General features: G+C 61.6%; 1 protein-coding gene across 1 annotated transcript; it reads right to left on the reverse strand.

Moving 5' to 3' along the window:
* Positions 1-5501: 5501 nt before the first annotated feature.
* LOC136790780 (maestro heat-like repeat-containing protein family member 2B) lies at positions 5502-21771 on the reverse strand. Its single transcript, XM_066996560.1, has 40 exons — positions 21350-21771; positions 21026-21159; positions 20482-20604; positions 19813-19981; positions 19393-19491; positions 18893-19047; positions 18443-18586; positions 18061-18153; positions 17700-17769; positions 17477-17590; positions 17142-17215; positions 16799-16918; positions 16439-16531; positions 16103-16256; positions 15860-15900; positions 15462-15600; positions 14717-14769; positions 14483-14593; positions 14096-14215; positions 13808-13915; positions 13232-13387; positions 12911-13033; positions 12559-12638; positions 11984-12083; positions 11795-11890; positions 11325-11429; positions 11071-11194; positions 10429-10550; positions 10013-10165; positions 9246-9400; positions 8852-8993; positions 8450-8646; positions 7874-8011; positions 7588-7699; positions 7310-7456; positions 6819-7001; positions 6285-6440; positions 6058-6180; positions 5793-5886; positions 5502-5643 (listed from the first exon to the last, which is right to left on the reverse strand). Exons 1-39 carry the CDS (start codon positions 21372-21374, stop codon positions 5824-5826), a joined length of 4614 nt encoding a protein of 1537 aa, XP_066852661.1. The 5' UTR covers positions 21375-21771; the 3' UTR covers positions 5502-5643; positions 5793-5823.
* Positions 21772-22000: the final 229 nt, after the last annotated feature.

A 22000-nucleotide genomic window follows, 5' to 3' on the forward strand; every position in this document is an offset into this window, starting at 1 on the left:
GTTAAAGCCACTGAAGCCACGTGGGAAGGAAGAAACCCAGCACGCCTGTGGCATGGGGAACCCCTAACCCCAGCTCCCAGGGAGAACCCCAAAGCTCCTGCCCAGGGCTTCCTGCTCACCTGGGTTGTTCTCTTCATGCCCGAGCAGCCCAGGAAGCCTCACAGCTCCCCTGCTGCCCCCCTGCCTTCTCGGAGGGCTCCCTGACACCTCGTGGCACTCACACGCACACCACAGCCGCACCAGACCCCGCGCAACGCCTCACCTCTGTCACCCGGGATGACACCAGGCACACGACCCATGGCTGGTCCACCAGCATCTCCTCCACCGACTCCGTCAGGAACTGGGGGGGAACACGACAGGAGGCAAATGTTGTCTCGCCCTTTGCCCGGGCCTTTCACGTTCACGTGCCCCAGGAGCTGTCGGGGCACAACTGCCCACAGCCTCACCCCCAGGGATGCTGTACCTTAAGCAGATAGCACTGCCACTCTTCAGAGTCCAGGGAGCCCTCTGTTTTTTCTGGAAAGCAAGAGGAAGCAAAATGCCTCGCTGTCACTTAAGCCAGCACCGGAGAAGAGTTCAGTGCTCTCCTTCCCTGGGAGCCAAAAACCCCAGAAGTCCCGGGCTTGAAAGGGCCTAAAATTGCCTGCACCAAAGCTCTTGCCAGGCTGCAGACCCGGGCTGGATCCCAGGGACATTGGCCAGAGCCACCGACTCAAGCCGGGGAAGGAAAGACTGATTGGGGCCGATCGCCGCTGCCCGACTGTGATCCCCGCACTACTCGAGCACCGTGCCCCAGCGTGCACAGCCGCACACATTTTCTCCTGACAGACCCAACACTTGCAGCCCATTTAGGGCCTCCTCCCAGGCTACTACGCTGCCCAGCGTGGGACCGAGCTGCCCAGAACGGCTGCTGCAGACCTGCCCCAGGCACTCGGCCTTCCAGAGCCAGGGGCGCTGGTCCCACCCCTGTCCCAAGCACCGTCCCAGCAGGGGCAGGGGGACACTGCCCAGACCTGCCCTCCACGGGGCACATCGATGGCCCCCTGCAGTACAAGCACAAAAAAGCAATTTCTGCTGTTGGAGACTCCATGGGCTTGGTTTGCAGATGTGTCTGAGGGAAAAAAAATATATATATATATATATATATATAAGAAAAGGAGGCAATTGGCATCTCCTGGACTTGCTTCACTAGATTACCAGGGGTGGTGGGAGGTGCACCACTAGACCTTCTGTTCACAAACAGAGAAGGACTGGTGGGAGATGTGGTGGTTGGGAGCTGTCTTGGGCAGAGTGACCACGAAACGGTAGAGTTCTCTATCCTTGGCGAAGTCAGGAGTGGGATCAGTAAAACTGCTATCTTGGACTGTCGGAGGGCAGACTTTGAGCTGTTCAGGACACTGGTTGGCAGAGTCCCTTGGGAGGCAGTCCTGAAGGGCAGAGGAGTCCAGGAAGGCTGGGCACTCTTCAAGAAGGAAATCTTAAAGGCTCAGGAGCAGACCGTCCCCACGTGCCCAAAGACGAGCCAGCATGGAAGAAGACCGGCCTAGCTGAACAGAGAGCTCAGGAAGAAAAAGAGGGTTTATGGCCTTTGGAAAAGAGGGTGGGCCACTCAGGAGGATGATAAGGCTGTTGCGAGGCTGTGCATGGGCAAAATTAGAAAGGCCAAAGCTCATCTGGATCTCAATCTGGCTACTGTTTTTATAAATACATGAACACAAAAAGGAGGACTAAGGAGAATCTCCATCCTCTACTGGATGCGGGGGGAAACCTAGTGACAAGAGACGAGGAGAAGGCTGAGGTGCTTAATGCCTTCTTTGCCTCAGTCTTTAGCGGCAAGGCCAGTTGTTCTCTTGGGTACCCAGCCCCCTGAGCCGGTGGAAGGGGATGGGGAGCAGAATGTGGCCCTCATAATCCACGAGGAAATGGTTGGCGACCTGCTACAGCACTTAGATGTATGGAAGTCAACGGGGCCAGAGAGGATCCACCCGAGGATGCTGAGAGAACTAAGTGGTGGAAGTTCTGACCAAGCTGCTTTCCATCACTTATCAGCAGTCCTGGCTATCAGGGGAGGTCCCAGTCGACTGGCGGCTAGCAAATGTGATACCTATTTAGAAGAGGGGCCGGAGGGTGGACCTGGGAAACTATAGGCCTGTCAGTCTGACTTCGGTGCCAGGGAAGCTCATGGAGCAGATTATCTTGAGTGTTATCACGCGGCACTTGCAGGGCAACGAGGCGATCAGGCCCAGTCAGCATGGGTTTATGAAAGGCAGGTCCTGCTTGACGAACCTGATCTCCTTCTATGAAGAAGTGACGCGCTTAGTGGACGAGGGAAAGGCTGTGGAAGTGGTCTACCTTGACTTCAGTAAGGCTTTTGACACCATTTCCCACAGTATTCTCCTCAAGAAACTGGCTGCTCATGGCTTGGACTGGCGTACGCTTTGTTGGGTTAAAAACTGGCTGGATTGCTGGACCCAAAGAGTCGTGCTGAATGCAGTTAAATCCAGTTGGACGCCAGTCACTAGTGGAGTCCCCCAGGGCTGAGTACTAGGGCCAGTTCCCTTCAATATCTTTATCAATGATCTGGATGAGGGGATTGAGTGCACCCTCAGTAAGTTTGCAGGCGACACCAAGTTGGGTGCATGTGTTGATCTGCTCGAGGGTAGGAAGGCTCTGCAGGAGGATCTGAATAGGCTGAACCGATGGGCTGAGGCCAACCGTATGAAGTTCAACAAGGCCAAGTGCTGGGTCCTGCATTTGGGGCACAACAACCCCAAGCAGTGCTACAGGCTGGGAGATGAGAGCCTGGAACTGCCTGGCAGGGAAGGACCTGGCAGTATTGGTTGATAGTTGGTTGGATATAAGCCAGCAGTGTGCTCAGGTGGCCAAGAAGGCCAACAGCATCCTGGCTTGTATCAGAAACGGCGCGGCCAGCAGGACTAGGGAAGTGATTGTCCCCCTGTACTCGGCTTGGTGAGGCCACACCTGGAGTGCTGTGTTCAGGTTTGGGCCCCTCACTACAAGACGGACATCGAGGTGCTCGAGCGTGTCCAGAGAAGGGCAATGAAGCTGGTGAGGGGTGTGGAGAACAAGTCTTACGAGGAGCGGCTGAGGGAGCCGGAGTTGTTTAGCCTGGAGAAGAGGAGGCTCAAGGGCGACCTTATCGCTCTCTACAGATACCTTAAAGGAGGCTGTAGCGAGGTGGGGATTGCTCTGTTCTCCAAAAGGCCCAGTGACAGGACGAGGGGGAATGGGCTAAAGTTGCGCCAGGGGTGGTTTGGGTTGGATAGTAGGAAAAACTTCTTTACTGAAAGGGTTGGTAGGCATTGGAATGGGCTGCCCAGGGAAGTGGTTGAGTCACCATCCCTGGAGGTCTTTAAAAGACGTTTAGATGTGGAGCTTAGTGATATGGTTTAGTGGAGGACTGGTTCGTGTTAGGTCAGAGGTTGGACTAGGTGATCTTGGAGGTCTCTTCCAACCTAGATGATTCTGTGACTGTGTGATTAAATTTTGCTTGCTTTGACAAGCCAACGGAACTAACTGCTGAGCCACCTGTGCTATCTATCACTGGGCTGGCAGCACTCAGACCACGGGGAACCTCAACTTTGGGTGTCAGACTCGTTTCTTCTGGTGAAGAATGGCAAAGCTGAGGCAGAAACGGCCATCTAACAGCCCTAACGACCACATAACGACTGTAACGGCCACCTAACAGCCATGGAACGGTCTCCTCAGCAAGGGCGCTGAGGGGCTGCCTCACGCCCGCCAGGCGGCGCTGTGGTAACGGCAGCCGCGCGGCGAGGCCCGGCCCCTGTGCCCGGTTCCCGGCCCCAATTCCCGGCCCCTGTTCCCGGTTCCCGGCCCCTGTTCCCGGTTCCCGGCCCCAATTCCCGGCCCCTGTTCCTGGTTCCCGGCCCCTGTTCCCGGTTCCCGGCCCCAATTCCCGGCCCCTGTTCCCGGTTCCCGGCCCCTGTTCCCGGTTCCCGGCCCCAATTCCCGGCCCCTGTTCCTGGTTCCCGGCCCCTGTTCCCGGTTCCCAGCCCCAATTCCCGGCCCCTGTTCCCGGTTCCCGGCCCCCTCCAGTCGCGTTGGAGCCAGCCCGGGCGTAGGCAGGGCTGTAAATGCGTCTCTGTCACGACGGTCGGTCTTCATCTTCGTGCTGTGCTCACATGTTGTGTGAACGCTGACCGGCTGTGTTGTGCGTGTAATTACCTGTCTGCAGGTAATTACAGCTGGTGCTTGTCCCAAAAGCCTGGGCAACTCGATCGCTGTTCTAACTGAAATGTTAATGCCAGACGCCCTAGTTGTGCACTGTATACATAGTAACTAATACAGTCTGGCCTGGCTGAGGGCTTGGCCCCAAAGCAGCCGGTGGGTTCAGTTTCTGAGCCTGAGTACACTGGCACTGGGCTCGATTCCGAGATCCCAAAACGTGCTGCTTACTCTCCATTTCTGAGCCCCCAGGCTGGACAGATGAGCCTGGCTGGGCCCACAAAACACAGCAGGTGGTCTCCCTTTTCAAGCCGCCCACAGCTGCCCAACGAGCCTCCTATAAAGGCTGGAAACCACAGGACTGCCTGCATTGCTGAGCCTGAAAACCAGCCAAACAAGGCTCATTTTGAGCCCCCCAAAGACAGATGATGACTCCATCTTCACATAGGGCCCCAAAGCTAGTGCACAAAGACTGGCGTTGAGCCCCAACGTGCAACATTTCACCTCTGTTTTCGTGCCCCAGCCCAGTTTCCCCAGCTGTGATCCCAGCCGCCATCAGCAGCCCCCCCGTTTTGCTTTCTTTCTGCCCCAGGCCGTGTTTGTGTAGTCCGTAGGTTCGTGCCCGCGCCAACAAGCACACAGAGTCAGAATCCACATGAAGGTCGTTTAATTAAATAATTAATTATATAACTCTGCAGAGTCGGGTGCTTGGCGATCTTTCTCAAAGCAAGCACACCTCTGACTCGAATCACCGTAATTTATACACAGCAAACTTGTGAAAACTCTCTCTTTGGTTACTTTTGATTGGCTGTCATAGCTCACCTAACTTATCTCTACTGAGTGTGCTCATTACAAAGGAACAGTGGTGGAGGGGAGGACACCAAATCCCACATCAGCATACATTAGCATTTTGATGGGCGTGATTTTTAATATGTTAATGACCCTTATTGAGCAAAAGGTAACTATAGTTGGAAAACCAGTCTGGAGCTGGTTTTCTCCTTCTTCTTTTTAACCTTTTATCCCTTATCTTCCTTGCTTCTGCTAGCTCAAGGCTACCTGTCTCTTTCCTTCAGCTAAAAGACTACACAAGCTGCAGGCCTCCCAATTTTCTTCAAGGTTTTCTTGTTTTTTCCCAGCTTTGGGACTACATTTGGACATGGATGGGGGGATCGGAGCACTGGTGCTTTGGCCCTGACCCTCCCCATCCCACCAGTGCTGAGAGGTTTGCAGGCAGCGCTGCCTGGCCCCAGCTCCCACCAATGCCACCCTGGGAAGGACCCAGTCCACAGCCGCTGTGCTCTCTGGATTTTTATTCTGTGGGTGCTCAGGCCTCTGCAAGCTCGGGGACGTCTTCTGTGTGCCCCGAGAGATCTTCTGCATGCTCTGGGATGTCTTCAGCATGCTTTGGGCTGCCTTCTTTGTGCTCCGGGCTGGCTTCTGTAGCGTGGGGAAGAAGAGGCAGTGTCAAGATACGGCCCCTGGCCGTGCCCTCCTGGGCACCGTAGGGAAGGCGGCTGGGGCAGCGCTTGGCGGCCCCTGGGCCGCCCCGGTGGGAGCGGAGCAGAGAGCTCCGTCCCGGCTCTCACCAAGGACGTGGAGAGTGGCATCTGTGGACCGCTACTCCAGTGGTGGCTTCTGCTGGCGCTTCAGTGTCTTCAGCAGCTCGGGAGCATGTGTCTCCTGGGGGAGAGCAGGGAGGTGTGAATTCTGCTTGGGCCGGAGAGGCCTCGCTGCCGAGCCCTCAGACTCCCGGGGAGCATGCGGCGGGACGGACGGACGCGTCACGCCATGCTCCCCGCTCGGTGCCGGGCCCCGTGGCCCCAGCGTCGCCCCGGGACAGGGCTCACTCACCAGGTAAGAGCAGACCTCGCTCTGCAGCTGTGCTCCACTGCGCCCGATGGCATTCTTGACGACTACCTGCAGCCCCTTTGGCTCGACGAAAGGAGCGCAGACATAGAGGGCTGTCCTGCAAACCTGGAAAAGAGCATTGTGCTCGGTCGTTCCTTCTCCCTTGCCAGGGAGGCAGCTCCTCAGGGAGCCTTTCTGTGGGTTGGCAAATAAGCTCAGGGGGTTCTTACGCTGGATACTGCACAGCTGGGGTCCTGGAGGTGCAGGAAGAGGCTTCCCAATATCTGCTCCACTTCTCCGCTGAAGAACGTGGTGAGATTGTCCTTGGCGCCAGCAGCCAGGGCCGTGTAGAGACTGAAGGCCGCAAAACGAAGGTCCTCTTGCTCCTGCAACCCAGAAAGCCATCTGTGAGCTGGGTCACGAATGCATCGTCTCCCAGCCTCTCTGCAACAACGAAGCATCAGGGACTGACAACTGAGGGCGAGCGAGCACAGCGCTGTTGGCAGTGGCCCTTTGGAAACCAGCTCCAGAACGAGGTCACCTCATCCCGGCCCCTTCCCTGCCATGTGGAAGGTCCCTTCCTCGTCCCACCCCTAAGAAATGGCACCTGAGTGCCGGGGCGCTCGGTGCGTCCCACCCGCAGGAGAGAGAGAGAGAGGGGCCACGGCAGCTGGTTGCCTGGAGGAGCACCTCCACGCAGCACGGGCAGGCCCCTGCCCACCCCACGCCCCTTGGACAAGTGGGAGAAAAGTAGGTTCACTCACGGCATCAAGGAACTTCCTGGTGGAGCGGGCGATGCGTCTGAAGGCCCCGCCCAAGCCCTTCGCCGTCTGCTTTGCAAATATTTCTGCCAGGGCCAACATGCTCTCCACAGCCACCTCTGGATGGTCCACGTTCCTCATTTCACGCTCCAGTGCTGCCACGATGCTCCTCTTGTGCTTTTGAACCTGCAACGCCAAAGATGCGCACAAGCTGCTCGCGGCTCCTGCCTGCAATGCCCACCCTTTCTCCCCACGTCTGTTCGGCAAGGGGGTGCGGCTGCGGCACAACCCCGTGACGAACGGCACTCGCACGGTTCCCCGCTGCCACCGTGCTGAGCTTGGAGAGCAGCCTGGCCGTTGGGAAGCCCCCATCTGCCCGTGCTGCTCTGCCCCAGGCTCCCGAACTGCCCCGCGGCTCTGCTTGGCTCTCACTCAGCCTCTGCCCGGCTCTCTGCTGGGGGGCTGCAGCCAGAGCAGAGGAAAGTGCGCCTCACCTTCTTGGGCAAGCCACTGACAGCACTGCCCAGGCCTCTCGCTGCCATGTGCTGCACAGCACAGCTCGGATGCTGCAGCTTCTCCAGGAAGAGCCGTACCAGGGGCTTCAGGAGATCCTTCCCCTCAGCTGGCGGGTCCTTCATCAGCTACAAGACAGCCAAAGGTCTGTTAGTGCTGGCATGGGACCTCGGCTGGTCTCTTCCATAAAGAGACACCCCAAGCAGCAGTTTCTTCCGAAAAGCCCTCTGAGCCCGCCCCGCCCCACGCGCCGCCTCACCTCAGCGAAGAAAGCCAGCGCCGTGACCTGCAGGTTTGGCAAGGGGGAGTGCAGCCACGGCAGGAAGGTCTGTATGAGCGCACGCGAGACGAGCCGGGCACGGAGCAGCACACTGCACACAGAGCACAAGCAGGTGACGTGGTCAGGTGGGAAGGCCATGGGCCACGGCCCGAAACGTCCCCTGCTGCGACGCAGGCGCTGCCCTGCCTCCCAGGAGAGCTCCCCAGGCACACGGGAAGGGTCCTGCGGCTGCTTCCCGGGGCACAGCCACCCGCTGGGCTCTCACCTGGTCAGCAGCTGCACGCTGTTGCAGTGCCACTGAGGCAAGTCCAAGGATGGCCACACTCCGTGCCTGCAGAGCACCTGCTGCCACCTCTCGTCCAGGCATCTTCTCAGCACTTGCTCCAGAGCATCACAGTAGAGTCTGGCGAAAGAAAACCCACAGAAATCTCACATCGTGGCACCAGAGGGGAAGTTTTGTCTTGGCTCTGCCGAAACGCCCCGGTCCCAGCGCCCCGGGCTGCCCCACGCCTGGGGTCTCCCCTGTCCCGAGAGCTGCCAGCCCTGCGCAGGGTTTGACGCCCGGTCTCTCCTGGATCGGTCCAGGGAGAGGAAGGACACGCTGTAATCGGGGACGCAGAGGAGACAGGCCGAGAGCAGCCGTCGGTCCCGTCCCGTCTGGGAACAGATCCTTCTCCAGCAGAGGACAGAAGTCAAACGAGCCCCGGCGACCCGTTTCCACACCTGGGAGACAGGGCAGGCTTGGGAAACAGGGCAGCCCTTTGGCTCCCTCAGCACCACGAACAAACGTGCCTGGCTGGGGAACTGAAGCCCCCCGTTCCCCGCCCCTGCTGCTCCTTACCCGCACAACAGCTCCTCTTGTCCCGTGTCCTTGAAGAGGAGGAGTCCTCTTGGAGGACTCAGAGGGGGAAACAGCAACTCTACCCCCAGTTCGTTGCTGACCCACTGCAGGAGGACTGGAAGGAGGTGAGGAAGCAGGTCCCGGACTGCCTCCGCGGTCAGCAGAGCAGACACTACCTCAGAGATCGCACAGAGGAGCTGCAGGGAAATGTGACCCACAAGAACCTGTTAAACACCGCCTTTCCCACCAGCCCGCTGGTGCCCCTGTCCCCCTGGGGGACTCTTCCTGCCGGCAGGTCTCACACCTGGGACAGCCTCGGATGACCCCCAACTCCCTCACCCTGATGAGCTAAGTTAGAAAGCAGGTGGGAAGCTGCAGAAATGCTTCTGCCGACGAACATACCTTGAGACGATGCGGCTCTTGATCAGCATCGTTGCACAAAGGTCTGGTTTCAGGTGCCTTGTCCAGCCTCTCTGCTAAGTGCCTCAGGACCTGAGGCCCGAGGTCGCTGCTGCCCAGGCTCCTCCAGAGCTGCACCATGTCTCTGCAAGCAACCAGACGTTCACCCGTGAGCCCCGTCCTCTGGCAGCCCTGGTGCCCTCCCCAGAGGCCAAACGCTCTCCTCGCCAGCAGCGGGCATACGATGCCTGCTTCCCCAGAGGCACGAGCGCACGATCTCGCAGAGCCCAGGCTTCTGGGGGAGGAATGGGACCTGCTGCTTCCCTGGATCTGCCTTCCGCAGGCAAGCCTGGGGTTGCTGTTTGGCCACAGCGGGGCAAGGGGGGAGCGCACATACCTCTCTGAGGGCAGTTCTGTCTGGAGGAGGCTGTCCACCACAGGCTGGGGGTGGAAGCCGGCCAGGAGACGGGCTGCCTTGAAGAGCAGGTCCCTGAGGGTGCCCTGCTGCATGGTATACATGGCCTTCCACAGGATGTTCACGACTTCAGGCACCTGCAAGGCAAGGGGCGAGATGGCACACCTCAGCGTATCCTTTGCCTGTGCAGGACCCCAGCACGGTCACTCGGCGCCTGAGCAACGCCTGCCGCCTTGGCACGCTGACAAGCCCTCGTCCCTGAGCCCTGCCTCACGGCTGGGGGCGCGTGTGCTCTCGGCGCTGATGCACACCAACGTGCACACGCGCACACCCCCCTCCGTCGCTGCGTGTGCCTGGGGCCGGCGGTGGCAGCAGCTGAGCGATTTGAGCACACCGAAGGCCTGGGCACGTTTTATGCCCAACAGCCTGGATAATCGCCGGCGCACGGCTGCAGCGATGGGAGATCGCAACCCAGCAGGCTCCGACACCTTGCAGGCAGTGGGGAGGAACGGGAAGGTTGGTGTGTCCCAGCGGTAACTGCCTCGCCCGGGGCAAGGACCTGCGCCGACGGGAGACTTGAGAGTGCAGTGCCTGAGTCCTCGTCAGAGGACCGCACAGAGCAGAACGTGTCAAGCAGCAGCGGTCCCCTCAGCTCCGCGCTCGGGCTGCATTTCTTCAGCCCACACGAGGTGCAGCACAACAGCCAACAGAGAGAAGTCAAGGCCGAGGGGAACAAGGGTCTCCCTTACCTCTGGACGTATTTCCTTTCCGCACGCTTCCAGGAATCCGATCATCCAGTCGCCAGCTGCCTGTGCACGCTCCTCGTTAGCGCATTCGAAGGTCTTCATGATGGCGTCCATGAAGCTCCTGGCCTGTCCCTGGGGGAAGTACTGGCAAACCCCCTGGAGAGACAGGAGAGACACTGTCACAGCTCTGCTCCGGCTCTTTAGAACAGAAAGGAAACTCCAGGGGCCTCTGAGCTCAGCAGCTCGCTGGTCACTGAGAGGGCACTCAGGGCACACTCCTCTGTGCATACGCTGCTTTTTTGTACTTCCTGCAGCGGAGGGGTTTAGAACCATCTCCTCTCGTCTTGTTTCCCTGCGTGCGAAACGCACCTCCTGACAAATGCACTGGGGCCCCCACCTCACTCTCTGGAGCCAGTTACCTTCGCTATTTTGGCAGGGTCCTCACACAGAGACCCGTCCTCCGTGCTCTTCAGCCTCTCACACAGCTCCTTGCAGTCAGGCACTTGGAGCACCGCTCTCCTGGTCTTCGTCATGCCACATGCTGTGAGAGAAGGGAGTCCTGGTTAGGGGAACTGAATCTCTGGCACCAGACGTGGATAGAGGAGGCTGGGGAGCAAAGGCCAGGGCCCTCCCAACCCTCCCGTGGCAGGATGCCACCAGCCCGGCTCCGTGGCTGACACATCCCGGGCCGCACAGAGCCCTCCTTCCCCTGGAGCTGTTTTGGGGCTGTGGGGTCCCAGCAGCCGCAGGCCTCTGCTCCCAGCTGCTGCGTCCCCAGGTCCTGCACCGGGCACCAGCGTCTCCGGGAGGGAGCAAACCTCCCCGCAAATTCCTCAGCGCAGACGCTGCTCACTGAGGAGGGGGCAGGAGCTCGCTTCCAACCGATTTCTTAGTGGGAACGGTGATTGTGCAGGGCCACAGAGCGCCCCGTCCACTCCCCTCATTCGTCGCGACAGTGTTTCTTGACTGGCTGGGAAGGGACGTAAACAAAAGCCCTCGCTGGGCAGGGAAGGAAGAGAAGATGGGGCTGATGGGGGCCAGGAAGAACCCGCTTTCCTCACCTTGGATCCGGAGGAGGCAGCTGAGGCAGGCCCCTGCCCTCTGCCGGGACGTGGCCTGGGAGTCGCTCAGCAGAGGCCCCAGCACGCCGACCAAGGAGCCGAACTGCGAGCAGGTGCGTTCCCTCTGCGGGGGCGAGAGGCAGGAGGAAGCTCGCAGGCAGCCCAGTGCCTGCTCGCCTCCCCAGGCCATGGCCAGCCGTCGGGGCCGTGGCCAGCAGGGAGAGGGGACGGGGCACGCGGGGCTCCCTACTCACCGAACACTTGAAGAGCTCTTCGTAAGTGCCCAGCAGCTGGGCGCAGACCTGCAGGGCCCTCTCTCGCTCCCATGCTTTCGTTGACGTGAGGTGGCGCAGCAAGATCTGGGGTGGAGCACATGCGTCTCGTGACGGGTGTCCTTCTCTCCCCAGCACCCCTCTCTGCCTCCCTCCTCTTCTGGCCCCTTCCCGCAGGGCCTGCCCTGCGGCTCCGCGTGGCCCCAGCCCCGCCGAGCACCGGCACTGCCACCCCCCTGCCCCGCTCGCTCCACGCACCCCTGCCCTCACCCAGGAGCCGTTTCCCCACCGGCATCTCCCTGTGCCAGCCTGGCACTTGGGAGCCTGGCTCTTGGCTTTGCCTCCCGCAGGGCCCGTTCCTTTGCCTGCCCTGGCACTGCGGCAGGGAACGGATCCTCCTCTGGGCATCCCCTAAGGCCCCAACTCTGCCCCACTGCCTCATGGATACTCACGGAGACCACGTCCGCGAAGGCGCTGGAGGTCCCTTCTGCTTTGAGAAGGGCTGACACAAGCTGGCCCAGAGCTTCCTCACACGATGCCTGCAGAGACTGAAAACGGGAAAGGAGGAGTGAGGCTGAGCACCGCGGCAGCTGCCAGGGCACAGGGAGCGCTGAGGTGTGCAGGGAAGGGCTGGCAGGTACCTGCAGCTCTGTCTCCTCAGGAGGGCACGACAGGACTCTCCAGCAGCACACAGCCACCTGGGAGCACCTGTTCTCCCAGTCCATGCAAGGCTTCAGCGTGCTGGATGGAGAAAAGAAGGAGAGAACAGTGAGGGGGTTTACCAGCAATCTCCAGAGTGGCCCAAACGCCGACTGGGTTTGAGCCCCAGACCCGGCCCCCCCAGCCCGTGCTGGTGAGCTCCAGCTCCGGCAGTTCCTGGCAGCTCCCTGGCAGCGGCCAAGCACTCACCCCCAGGGGCAAGGAGACCCCCCCCAGGTGCCCGTTCCTTGCCCTTCCCGTCCCCTGGAGAGCCAGGGCCTTTCTGCCGGCACAGCGCTCATGGCTCGCTGACCATGACAGCCCAGCCCCGTCTCTGTGGATGCGGCCCCCCAGCCCCAACAGCCCCCCGGCCTTCGGAAGTCACCCAGGACGGGGCACGCCGTCCCGGCCCAGAGCCGCGCAGCTCCCTGCCCCGTACTCGAGACCACTGGGGCTGCACCAGCCGGCTGGGCTGGGACGCACAGCGAGCCCCCACAGCCTGGGGCACAGACCTCACCTCAGCTGCTCCAGGAGCTGAAGCATCTTGAGATGCACTTGGGACACAGGGGTGTCGCAGGCATCCTCCTCCATCAAGTCCTGCAAGTCCCAGAGAGACGCACTCAGGGCGGGCAGTGGCACGGAGAGCCTGCCCACCCGCCCCAGGAGCCGGCTCTGCTGACAGGCCTGCGCCCGCACCAGCCCCTTCATCCCCACGGCCACCACAGAGCCACCGTGCTCCCCAGCCACCGAGTGCCAGCTCCCCAGGGCCCAGAAGCTGGGGACAAGGCTTCGGGAGCTCAGGAGCTGGTGGGTGGCCGGGGGAGACCATCGCACCTCCCCTGCGGGCAGCCCCGGCTCCAGGCACTCACCAGCAGGATCTCTAGCACCTCCGGCTTCTTGCAGAGCCTGAAGCTGTGCTTGGTGTCCGCAGCCTGGATGGCACAGGTGACCTCCTTGATGCCGTTCAGCAGGGCGAGCTTGTGCTGCAGTTCCTGAGACCCGAGAGAGAAAAACACCAGTTGAACTGCTTGAAGAGCTGGGAGAGGAACACGGGCGAGGGGTTCTTAGGGGCTGGGGTTGGTCCTGGACATTCAGGACAAACCACTCAGGGGACGTTCAGAAAGAGACCGTCCACCTCGGCACGTGGGGGCCCCCAGCCCTCCCTGCCCCTCTGTGCCCCACGCTCCTACCTTTCTGCAGGCATGGAAGAGCTCCAGGATGTTGGCCAGGATGTCTTCCTCCACGCAGGCCAGCAGTTCTGACTTGGGCGCGTGCAGTGCAACCTTGCCATAGGTAAGCATGGCTGCAGCCCAAGCAGCCTGAGCTCTCTGGTGTCCCTTCTGCGCCTGTGTTGAGTAAGATGCCCCGAGATGTCAGTCCGCTGGCCCTGCTGTGCCCCAGGACTCGACGAATTTGTGGGGCTGGGGAGCGGGGCTGTAAGGGGCTGTGTGGCTCAGCTGTGCAGGGCCGTGGAAAACCATCCGAAGGAGTTTGTCCCATTCCTGCCCTGAGGTGAGCAGCCTGTGCCCGTCAGGGGCGTACTGGCCATGAAAGGCTTGCCCATGGCCCCCAGGTGAGGGGCAGAGCCAGCAAGAGCTCACAGGGCTCCGGCTCCTGGCCCTCAGCTTTCTGGAGGGGGCAGTGCGTCTTAGGTAGCTCTTACGGGAGGGGTAAATGCAATGTGGCTGCCACGACTCGGCCGCCACTGTTCAGGAAGTGAGAACAGGGCAAGAGAAGGCCGAACACTAAAACCCTGCACCCATTACCTTTCGACGTCTGTCGAATGCGATGAGCCACTGGGTGAACTCACGCATTGCATCCAGGGCCAGGTAGAAGTGGCGCTCAGCAGCATAGGAGACCACTGAAGCTATTCCCTGCAGTGATGGAGAAATGGGAGTGAGCTCTGGCACACGCTGGCCAGTCCTGGCCAGCTACGACGGCAAGGCAGGACATTGCCCGAGGGAAACAGCAGCTACAAGGAAATGAAAAAGGTCCGGAGCAGGGCTGGGACGAGGGGACACCGGGCAGAGCAGGGGCAGGAGAGGAAACCTCACCTGTCTGTCACATGGGCTGGTGGCATCTGTTTCTTTTAAGTATTTCAGCAGCTGCCCTTGGACGTGGGTGAGCTGCCGACAAGAGGCCAGCACCGTGCCGAGAGCCTGGTACAGGAAGTTCTGAAAGAGAAGAGACCGAGACCGAGACGTGGTAACAGCGCGGCTTGTCAGGACAGGGCCTGGCCGCGACAGGCCCCAACAGCCCAGGGAGCAGCCGCGGCGCCCGGCTGTAGCCGACCCTGGGCAGCACGGAGGGAAGCATCTTTGGGGCGAGGGCAGGGGGAGCGGTGACGACAGCCCGCACGGGGAACGCGCTCCTTCAGCCCCAGCCCCGGAGCTGGGTGCCCCGGGGCTGTGCTGCCAGGAGGGTGCAGGCAGGGCGCAAACCTTGTCCTCGGCGCTGCTGGAGGGGTTGCTCAGCTGCTGGCTCAGCTCCCGGCTCAGGCACACGACCCATGGCTGGTCCACCAGCATCTCCTCCACCGACTCCGTCAGGAACTGGGGGGGAACACGACAGGAGGCAAATGTTGTCTCGCCCTTTGCCCGGGCCTTTCACGTTCACGTGCCCCAGGAGCTGTCGGGGCACAACTGCCCACAGCCTCACCCCCAGGGATGCTGTACCTTAAGCAGATAGCACTGCCACTCTTCAGAGTCCAGGAAGCCCTCTGTTTTTTCTGGAAAGCAAGAGGAAGCAAAATGCCTCGCTGTCACTTAAGCCAGCACCGGAGAAGAAAGAGTTCAGTGCTCTCCTTCCCTGGGAGCCAAAAACCCCAGAAGTCCCGGGCTTGAAAGGGCCTAAAATTGCCTGCACCAAAGCTCTTGCCAGGCTGCAGACCCGGGCTGGATCCCAGGGACATTGGCCAGAGCCACCGACTCAAGCCGGGGAAGGAAAGACTGACTGGGGCCGATCGCCGCTGCCCGACTGTGATCCCCGCACTACTCGAGCACCGTGCCCCAGCGTGCACAGCCGCACACATTTTCTCCTGACAGACCCAACACTTGCAGCCCATTTAGGGCCTCCTCCCAGGCTACTGCGCTGCCCAGCGTGGGACCGAGCTGCCCAGAACGGCTGCTGCAGACCTGCCCCAGGCACTCGGCCTTCCAGAGCCAGGGGCGCTGGTCCCACCCCTGTCCCAAGCACCGTCCCAGCAGGGGCAGGGGGACACTGCCCAGACCTGCCCTCCACGGGGACATCGATGGCCCCGTCCACCCCTGGGACGAGCTGATCCCAGCAGATCGCTGCCCCCAGCCTCCACGCTGGCTGCCTGGAAGGGGGACGGCAGCGGTTCCCCTACGCCATGCTGGGAGGCTGTTTTCCTGCCCCCTCCAGCTCTCCTGAGCCCGGCCCTCCACACTGGCACCTTACCTTCAAGGTACTGCAGCATGCGGGGGATGCGGATGGGCCACAGTCCCCTCAGGGAGCTGTGGATCCTGCTCTGCAGGGCCTGCAGCAGCTGTAGGGCAGCAACCGCGCATTCCCTGCACTGATCACAAGCCGCCACCACCTAGACGAGGACAGAGAGAGACGGGGTCACTCCTTCCACCAGGGACGCGGCTTCTCCCACGAGGGAGCTCGACTCTGCCTCGGCGCCTCCCCCCACGTGCTTCCAGCCCCAGGGAGGGAGCGGGATCCCCAGCTCGTGGGCTTGGGCACGCTGGGACGCGCTGCCTCCTCCTCGGGGCTGCCAGCAAAAGCATCCCTGCCCCAGCATCTCCCCCTGCCCCTGGCCAGAAAAGCTCTTGCCCCGGGGCCCCGCTACTCACCAACAGCCGAACCAGTAGGGCCTGTGGCGTGGGCTTCTTGGCTGCAAGGAGGAAAAAAGGCAGGGTGAGCCCCTGAGCACCTCTGCACCCAGCCCCTCGCACCTTCGACGCCCCGACGCGGGGCTGAGAGTACCCATGCAGCTGCAGAGCTGGCCTGGGGGCTGCCAGGGTGCAGGGAGGCATGCACCAGGCAGGCCCCTGGCCGAGCCCGGCACAGGTTGCTGGGGCACCTTCTGGTCCCACCTTGCTCCTGGACGTCAGCAGGCTTCTCGGTGTCCTCTTGCCCTTCCGTTTGCTTCTGCCTCTCGATCAGGGCTTGGAGACAACGCAACAGCGGGACCAGCATGCCGCAGTACTGGGCCGGCACCACGTACTGCAGGAGCCGTGGCCACAAGAGCTGCAGAGGAGGAGGAGGAAGTTTGGCACATCAGCATTCCCATCTCGGCTCAGAGGTGAAAAGGATGGCTTGCGCATCCCTTGGAGCCCATTAGGGTCGAGCTCCGGGGGGGCAGGCGAGGGCTGGCAAAAACACCCTGAAGGTGAAAAGTGGCTGCAGCAGCAGGGAGCAGGACCACTTACTTCGGTCATCCCTTCCACAGAGAGATCCAGAGACTCCAGGATACCTATGCACTGGGCCTGAAGGTCTCTTTCCTCTTGGACGTCTTCTACCGCCTGCAAGACAGCGTTGGGAAACCCCCCATTACTCTCAGCTCCCACCTCAGGAGGCTCTGTGGAGGATGAGGACAGCCAGGCCCCACTCAGGGGCCACGTCCCAGCCCCAAGGAAGTGCTGGGCAGCTTGGGAGCAGCGAGCGCTGCACAGGGCTGTCGGGCACACGAGGTTCTGCGGGGCCCAGGCGATGCTGCGAGTGCCACTGAGGGAGCTCTCGGCACAGCCTGGGCCCGGGACCGAGCCGCGGGTGTCCCGCTCTGTCCTTACCAGTCTGTCCGAGGCCCGCCTGAACTCGACAAAGATGTGCGCCACCACATCCCATGCCAAGCAGCTCGGGATGCTGACGCTGAGCAGATCCTTGATGAAACCCAGGAGCGCTCTCCTCAACTGCCAAGGAGACAGGGTGGTTACGGTCTGCCCCGCCAGCAGCCAAAGGGAAGCCACCTTTGCCTGGGGGCAGCCCTCGCAGCCCGTGGAGAGGCAACGAGTGCACAGGAGAAGCCTTCGCTGCCAGGGGTCGGGGCTAGGCTTTGTACAGCACAACAACCTGCCCGCTCTGGGGGCTTTCTCTGCCCCACTGGTCTCGCTGTTCCTTCCTAAATGAGCTCACCTGGGTGCCGGACTCAGTGAACAAGGGCTGCACGGCCTCTACAATTAGGGGCAGCTTCTCTCTCACTGCAGGTTCTGCAAGAGACACAGAGAGGTATGCGTTCAGGCAGGGCTCAGATGGCAGAAGGGATCCCTCGAAGCTCCCAGGCTTTTCACAGACGAGCGGGACAGCACAGCAGGGCTGGGCTCTGACTGCAGGGGAAGCACTGGCGTCCCAGAAGGACTTTGTTTCTGCCGCTACTACTGCGTTACAGGGCCTGAAAGCTCTGACAGCAGATAGCTTCAGCCCCCTGACTGCCCCAGCCCTGGCTGGCGGCCCTGGCCTGTGGTACTGACCGTCAGAGCGGGCCACAGCTCCCAGCAGAGTCAGCGCTGTCCCGCGGGAGCCCTGGTTCTCGCTGCTCAGCTGGGACAGCAGGAACGTGACCGTCTCCTCCGGGTAGATTCGAGCTGCGGGCAAGAAACCACGTTTTGCATGAATAGTCAGCAAAACCCCATGGCTGAGGTTCACAAGGAAGTTGGGAGAACACGACAGGCATCGTCCCATTCCCTCCCTTACCTTGAAGCACAATGCACTGCCTCAGTTCTTCTTTATGGCCTGCACTGTGCTGCCTGGTCTCGTCCCCAAGCTGTGGGAGAAAGGTCCATTTTAGAGAAAGATCGCAGGCAGAGCAGCGATCAGAGGCTGCCTTTTGGGTCCCGGCACTCCAGAGTCCTCCTGCCAGGTGGCTGAGAGGGAAGTGCTGAAGGAACTGAGCTGCCCCTCGGGCCTGCACAAAACAGCCAGGATCAGGGTGCTCACAGCCTCGAGGCACCTCCAGGAAGGTCCTGGTGGAAGGACGCCCTGCCCTGCCCTGCCCCTCTGTGGCAATCCGGCCTGCAGGACCTGGGCCAGCAGCACAGGCACGGGCTCCCTTTACCTCGTGGTGCACAGCAGCAGCGATGGCATGGAGCTTGTCCTTGGGGGCGACAGCGTGAAGTTCCTCCAAGGTCTTCAGGAAATAATGGAGGCTCTACAAGAGAAGGGAGAGGACGAGTGGGTTAAAGCCACTGAAGCCACGTGGGAAGGAAGAAACCCAGCACGCCTGTGGCATGGGGAACCCCTAACCCCAGCTCCCAGGGAGAACCCCAGAGCTCCTGCCCAGGGCTTCCTGCTCACCTGGGTTGTTCTCTTCCTGCCCGAGCAGCCCAGGAAGCCTCACAGCTCCCCTGCTGCCCCCCTGCCTTCTCGGAGGGCTCCCCGACACCTCGTGGCACTCACACGCACACCACAGCCGCACCAGAGCCCGCGCAACGCCTCACCTCTGTCACCCGGGAAGTATCTTGGACCTCCTGGTACTGCTGCAGGAGCCAGACGACCTGCTTCCACACCCGGTCCTGGTGCTGCGCATCATGGAGGACGACAGCCATCATAGCAGTCACTGCTCCGAAGATGGCCTGCTTGTCCTGCAGAGGGAAGAGACGAGATGCTCTGAGGGCTGTCTAGCACTCGGCGTCCCCCAGCACATGCCTGCCTTTGCACAGAGAGGGCTTTCCCTTTCCCTTCTGCCCCACAGAAGGGCTCTCTCCAGAGGACAGCAAGCATTCCCCTGCCAAAGGGCCCTGGGGCCCAAGCACTTGCCAGCTGGGAGCCCCCAGCCCCGGGCACGGCGTCAGCCCGCCCGCTCCCTCCCCTCACCCCTCTGCTCCCACCCAGGGGGCACGGGCAGCCCCAGCCAGGCACAGCCCCGCTGCTGCCCCAGCAGCGCTCACCTCCTCCTTCTTATGGCGGCCCAGCCAGTTTACCACAGCGTGGCAGAACAGGGAGTACACCTGCTCGCAGAGCTGCTTCTCCCCGATGCGAGGGAAGGGGCACTGCTCCCAGGCGTTGAAGTAAGCGTTGATCGCCCTCGACCACTGCTCCAGCACTGCACCAGAAGGAAGGAGCTCGTCAAAGTCTGCAACAGGCAGCGTGCCTGGCTCCCTCACCCACGCCTGCGTGGAGCAGTCCCTGGCTCACCAGGCGTCGGCTTGGGACTGCCAAGTGCTGCGCTCCCGGCATCTGAACTAAAATACGGTGCCCCTTCTCCCCTTCTGCACACCGCACCTCCTCCTCCTCCTCCTCCTCCTCTTCCTCGCAGGCCTCTTCCCCTCCAGCACTTACCATTGCAGCCCCCGCCCTGCCCTTCCCAAAGTTTGCCCCCCAGCGCAGGACCACGCCGCGATCCGAGCGAGGCACCGAGGGCCTGCCCGGCCCCTTCCCCTCTACTCACCACTGCAGATGGTGCGCAGGATCCGGCTGCTCTCCACTTGTCTCAGCATGGCGTGCAGAGCAAGGAGCGTCATTTCGACGAAGGGGATGCACCGCAGGGCTGCAGAGAGAGGACAGGCAGAGGGACAGAGGGAGCCACGGTCAGCCAGAGCCAGAGCAGCACCGCGGGCAGGAGGGCTGGGGCTGCCGGGCTGGGGGACGTGTCAGAGGGACAGGGGAGGTCGCTGCGGGTTCAGTCCCCAGCAGCTTCCACCCTTGCAGCACTGGCATTGGGGTGGTGGGGCGGAAATCCCAGCTCCAGGCGAGGAGGTGCCACAACCCCACAGCCCTCCGGCCCAAAACAGCGTTCAGGGAGGGGCAGGGTCCCTGCTCCTGGCCGTCATGGACCATAACCCAGAGCACGAGGCCAAAGGGGCCATACCATAGCTGCTGGCCAGTTTGCTCAAGGTGGTGAGCACAAACTCCTGGCATGCTCCTCCCCTCATGGTCTTCAGGTGGCCCTGGAGCTCGGACATCACAAATCCAAAGTGGGAACGAGCCAGAGCCACCAGGACGTCACCAGCAGCTGCTGTCACATTGTTCATTGCACCCTGAAAAAGAGCCACAGGTGAAATGCTGCCCAGGAGAAAGGCTGAGGCACCAGGTCAGGCCCTGCTGGCCAGTGAGGACCACGGGGCTTCAGCTCATCGTTTTGCTGTCAGAGCCACTGGCGAGACGACCGCGTCTCCCCCACAGAACACCCCCGGGACAGCTGTGCCCGAGCTGGGACGCGTCCCCAGAGCCTCTGCGTTAAGCAGGAGTCGCGCGAGGCAGGAACTGGGGGACTGCACGGCCCAACTCCGGCCCTGGGAGGTGGCGCACACGTCGCCTGGCGTGGAGGAGCTCACCACGCTCTGCACAGTCTGGAGCAGGGCTGGATACGGCCTTTCCCCTAGCGGGATGCGCTCCCTGGGAGAGGGAGCAGCCACAGGGGCACTGGGGAAGTCCCCAGGCCTGAATCCCAGTGAACCATCTGTGCGCCACTCCATGTCACACCCACAGCTGGGGAGAGGCAGGCTGCTCCGTTCGCCCTTCTAGAGAACAAGCTCACCTGGGCTGCCTTCATGTCTCCAGACACCTCTGCGAGCACTCGGTTCACAACGCCGCTCTGCAGACGGGTATCATCTCCTTGCAAGACATGCTGGAGGCGGCGGTAAGTCTCCGCTCGGTCACCCTAGGGAGAGACCACGACACCACTTGCTTTGCCCTTATTCCCGGGCAGCTGCGAGCTGCTGCCCCTCACTCTAGAGTGAGAGCCCACAAGCAGCACCACCGCGTCCTGTCCCAGCTTGTGTCCAGCTACACAAAGGAGCCGAGGGAGCAGCAGCCCTGGGAACCGACCAAGCACCAGGCACCAGCCTGGGACCATGGTACAGGGCCAGGACAAGGATGGATGCTTGGGCAGCTCCAGGCTGAGCTGCTGCGGGAAAGGAGGCAGCGCAGCAGCGTCAGCCCAGCGTGACCGCAGGGTCAGCCTTTGGGGACCGGGCACCAGCAGCAGGACAGAGGGGCCATCAGGCAAGACCCCTCGGTGGCACCCAGGGTGGAGGGGAGCCCTCAACCCCCCACGGCACAGCGGGATGTCCGCAGCTCACCTCTCTGTCTTGCAGCTTCTTTAACAAGGAATTCACGACGGTGGCAGAGATGGCAACAGTCTCAGACCCTGTCTCTCTGCCACCGTCCTCATGACGTGTAGGTCCAGTCCTGACCCCTACACAAGCAAAGGAAGCTGGAAGGAAACAACCAAACAGTTTGCGTCAGCTTGGCTGGCTGTGGGGATTCGCACCAGGTTGGGGCAGGCATCCTCCCAGCCTGGAGAGGAATCCTCCCCAGCACCAACAGCACAGGCTGGGGTCCCCATCTCTGGTCGTGCTGGGAACTCATAGGGATGCAGCCCCCGGCCTCCCCCTGCCCCTCACCAAAAAATCTTCTCAGCCTCCCCATCACAGCAGGATCACCCCAGAATCTCTCTCCAGGTCCTCCTCCTGTGGCCGCCGAGAAGCAATGGGCCACCTGCGCTCACCGCAGCAGCTATGAGGCACCCAGCCATTGTGACCTCCCTGAGGGCTGCCATGGATACGGGGACACATCACAGGGCAGGGCCGGAGGTGGCAGCACCCCCATGGCCCAAACCCACAGCATATCCCCACTCTCCATCGCTCCAGTTCGCTCCGGTCCTTGCGTGGTTTTCAGCAACGGCCTTCCGTGCGCTTCTCTGCCCAGCCCCGGTCCCATCTGGTTCCACTCTCCAGGGGCCCCAGGTCCCTGGAGAAGGGAGAGGACGAGTGGGTTAAAGCCACTGAAGCCACGTGGGAAGGAAGAAACCCAGCACGCCTGTGGCATGGGGAACCCCTAACCCCAGCTCCCAGGGAGAACCCCAAAGCTCCTGCCCAGGGCTTCCTGCTCACCTGGGTTGTTCTCTTCATGCCCGAGCAGCCCAGGAAGCCTCACAGCTCCCCTGCTGCCCCCCTGCCTTCTCGGAGGGCTCCCTGACACCTCGTGGCACTCACACGCACACCACAGCCGCACCAGACCCCGCGCAACGCCTCACCTCTGTCACCCGGGATGAC

Source organism: Anser cygnoides, chromosome 4 (genome assembly GCF_040182565.1).
Source record: "Anser cygnoides isolate HZ-2024a breed goose chromosome 4, Taihu_goose_T2T_genome, whole genome shotgun sequence".
Classification (NCBI taxonomy): Eukaryota; Metazoa; Chordata; class Aves; order Anseriformes; family Anatidae; genus Anser; species Anser cygnoides.

What these genes read in the sequence shown, in the direction of transcription:
- LOC136790780 (XM_066996560.1), bottom strand. Translation starts at nt 21,374, where the DNA reads ATGGGGAGGCTGAGAAGATTTTTTG. An exon ending in CGCTGGCTTTCTTCGCTGAG is followed by an intron (nt 7,457 to 7,587) that starts GTGAGGCGGCGC and finishes GCTGTCTTGTAG; the next exon opens with CTGATGAAGGACCCGCCAGC. An exon ending in GCGAGGTCTGCTCTTACCTG is followed by an intron (nt 5,887 to 6,057) that starts GTGAGTGAGCCC and finishes GCTCTCCCCCAG; the next exon opens with GAGACACATGCTCCCGAGCT.